Source organism: Lactuca serriola, chromosome 6, assembly GCF_051521515.1.
Source record: "Lactuca serriola cultivar US96UC23 chromosome 6, Lser_US96UC23_V15, whole genome shotgun sequence".
Lineage (NCBI taxonomy): Eukaryota > Viridiplantae > Streptophyta > Magnoliopsida > Asterales > Asteraceae > Lactuca > Lactuca serriola.
The window spans coordinates 140376361-140378982 of record NC_136413.1 but is presented as its reverse complement, the minus strand read 5'-3'; the positions used below and the strand labels follow the sequence as shown (position 1 = coordinate 140378982).

Below are 2622 nucleotides of genomic sequence, written 5' to 3'. Positions count from 1 at the left end.
TGCAATTTGCAAATTTGTTATAGAACAAAATGTCCAATTTGCCCGTATTGGAGTTTTAAATATAAAAAATAATTAATTTTTTTCTAATTAATTATCCTGTTATTTTTCATCTTAACCACTGAATGTTTTAATCAAATGGACTTAAAATGGTCATATATTCACGAAATAGTTATGATTCAAATTTAATCTTAGCTATATATATATATATATATATATATATATATATATATATATATATATATATATGAAAAAGTTCAATAGAGAACCATAATTATGGGTTTTTCAAGGAACAAAATCTTTTTTTTCAATTTCTAGAGCTTATTCTTTATCGAAAAAAAAAAATCTAAAAATATCTAAATTCATATGTTAACATTGTGAATGTGAAAAATATTTTTCGGATTCACAGGGTGAATCTGGATTCACGTTGTGAATTTTCGAAGATTTACATTATGAATTACTGTATTTTTAGTTTTTTTTTTTTTTTTTTTTTTTTTTTTTTTTTTTTTTTGATAAAAATAAGTTCTAAAAGTTGAAAAAAAGATTGGTTCTTTGGTTAATTATGATTCTCTATTGAACCTCACCTTATATATATATATATATATATATATATATATATATATATATATATATATATATATATATATATATATATATATATATATATATATAAAAGTTAAGTTTCTGTTATATCGGAGCCTCATCGATGTTTGCGAAGCACAAATGTAGGTGGCTTACCACCAAAGTACCATAACTTAATTAGGTGAACAACATTTTCAACCAAACCCCATGTCAGCTCAACCCCTACCAAACCTATTTTGTCTATAAAACCCAGCAATATTGGGCCACTACCAAGCATTCAACTTAAAGATCAATACATACAGCTCACAAAAGAAAAAAGAAAGAAAACAATGGCAGACGACAGAGCTGGGGCCGAGATCGTGTACGGTGCTGAAGAATGTCATCGCCATTCCATTGATCTCCTTGAAGAACTCGGTTTCCCAAAAGGCGTTCTCCCACTCAAAGATCTTGTGGAGTGTGGGAGAGTTCGTAAAACCGGTTTTGTTTGGATGAAGCAGAAGGGTCCATATGAACACTTTTTTGAGGAGACTAATACACGTGTTAGCTATGCAACTGAAGTGACGGCCTATATTGAAAAATATAAGATGAAGAAAATGACCGGAGTTAAAAGCAAACAATTGTTGATGTGGGTGCCTATTGTTGAGATGAGTATGGAAGATGAAAAAAGTTCCAAGATTTACTTCAAGATACCGGTTGGAGTTGGTAAGTCCTTTGCGGTGACTGCATTTATGACCGACGAAGAAAAAAAGAAATATCTTCTTGAGCATTCAAAGTAAACGAGGTTTAAGTTATATTATCATCAGTGTCTTCTTATATTATAATTTTATGTAAGCTGACATCTTTATTATATTTGAGAATCATACATATATACGAAACTTTATATTATGCAATTCAATAAAAAGTACACAGTTAGCTGGTTCGGTGAATCAATATTACTTTAATACTATTGTATTTGATATATATATATATATATATATATATATATATATATATATATATATATATATATATATATATATATATATATATATATATATATAAGAGAGAGAGAGTGTGTGTAACGCCCTATTTTTGTACTAGGTACATCCCACAAATTTCATTATTTACAATCGTATAAAACATTTTGACGTACCTTTGCACACTCGAATACAACTAGTTATCACAATGAGTTGTATTACATTCCTGACATTAGATACATGATCCGAGTCGGATGCGACAACAACCTAACCTACAACACAACAACAACATATACTATTACACAACACTCGTAGTAATTTTCACTACTTAACTACTATTTAACACTTATAGTCAACATATTTGACTATCACAAAATACTCGACTTATGACTCAACCTAAACGCTTCCGCTACGCCATTCTTATCTTACATCAATGATCTTACGCGGAGTAGGTATTGTCATGTGGCACTAATAAGACTTACCAATAATCATCCACAATTTCAACTCTCTCTCTCTCTCTCACTCTGTCACTCTGTGTGTGTGTGCGCGCGCGCGTCTATGTGTGTGTATGTGTGATGTTTATTAGTTATATAAATTTTAAATATTTATTTATAGTTTTATAATTATAAATGATAAATAGTTATTTATAGTTATATAATTATAAATCGTTAAATAGTTGTTTTGTTGTCAAAAATGATATATATATATATATATATATATATATATATATATATATATATATATATATAGACACACACACATACACACACAAACAAACAAACACACACACACATACAAATCTATTTAGACTATTACATATATTTGGAATTGTTGGTTTTACGTTGGTTAAGACCTGGTTTTACTTAATATAGATTCGTTATGTTGTCCGATTTTTGTACGGTTATTAAGAACGGTCGAACCTTTTGTCTAGTACCTTTATTACTTAAAACTTAAGGCACACAAACACTCACTTTTTGATCTGTTCGACTCAAGGAGTGTCACACCCCCGGCCAGCGGCAGAAACGTTGGGTCGTGCGACGTTAGAACGTTGGATCATAGATATTGAACATACATTAAAAAATACAAA

The 2622-nt window shown here is 29.4% G+C and overlaps 1 protein-coding gene across 1 annotated transcript; it reads left to right on the top strand.

Moving 5' to 3' along the window:
* Positions 1–908: 908 nt before the first annotated feature.
* LOC145060216 (uncharacterized) lies at positions 909–1355 on the top strand. The gene has a single exon (XM_079007924.1). It carries the CDS (start codon positions 909–911, stop codon positions 1353–1355), a length of 447 nt encoding a protein of 148 aa, XP_078864050.1.
* The last annotated feature ends 1267 nt before the right edge of the window (positions 1356–2622 follow it).

Excerpts from the sequence above, each read along its gene's own strand:
- LOC145060216 (XM_079007924.1), top strand. The coding sequence starts at position 909 with ATGGCAGACGACAGAGCTGGGGCCGAGATCGTGTACGGTGCTGAAGAA.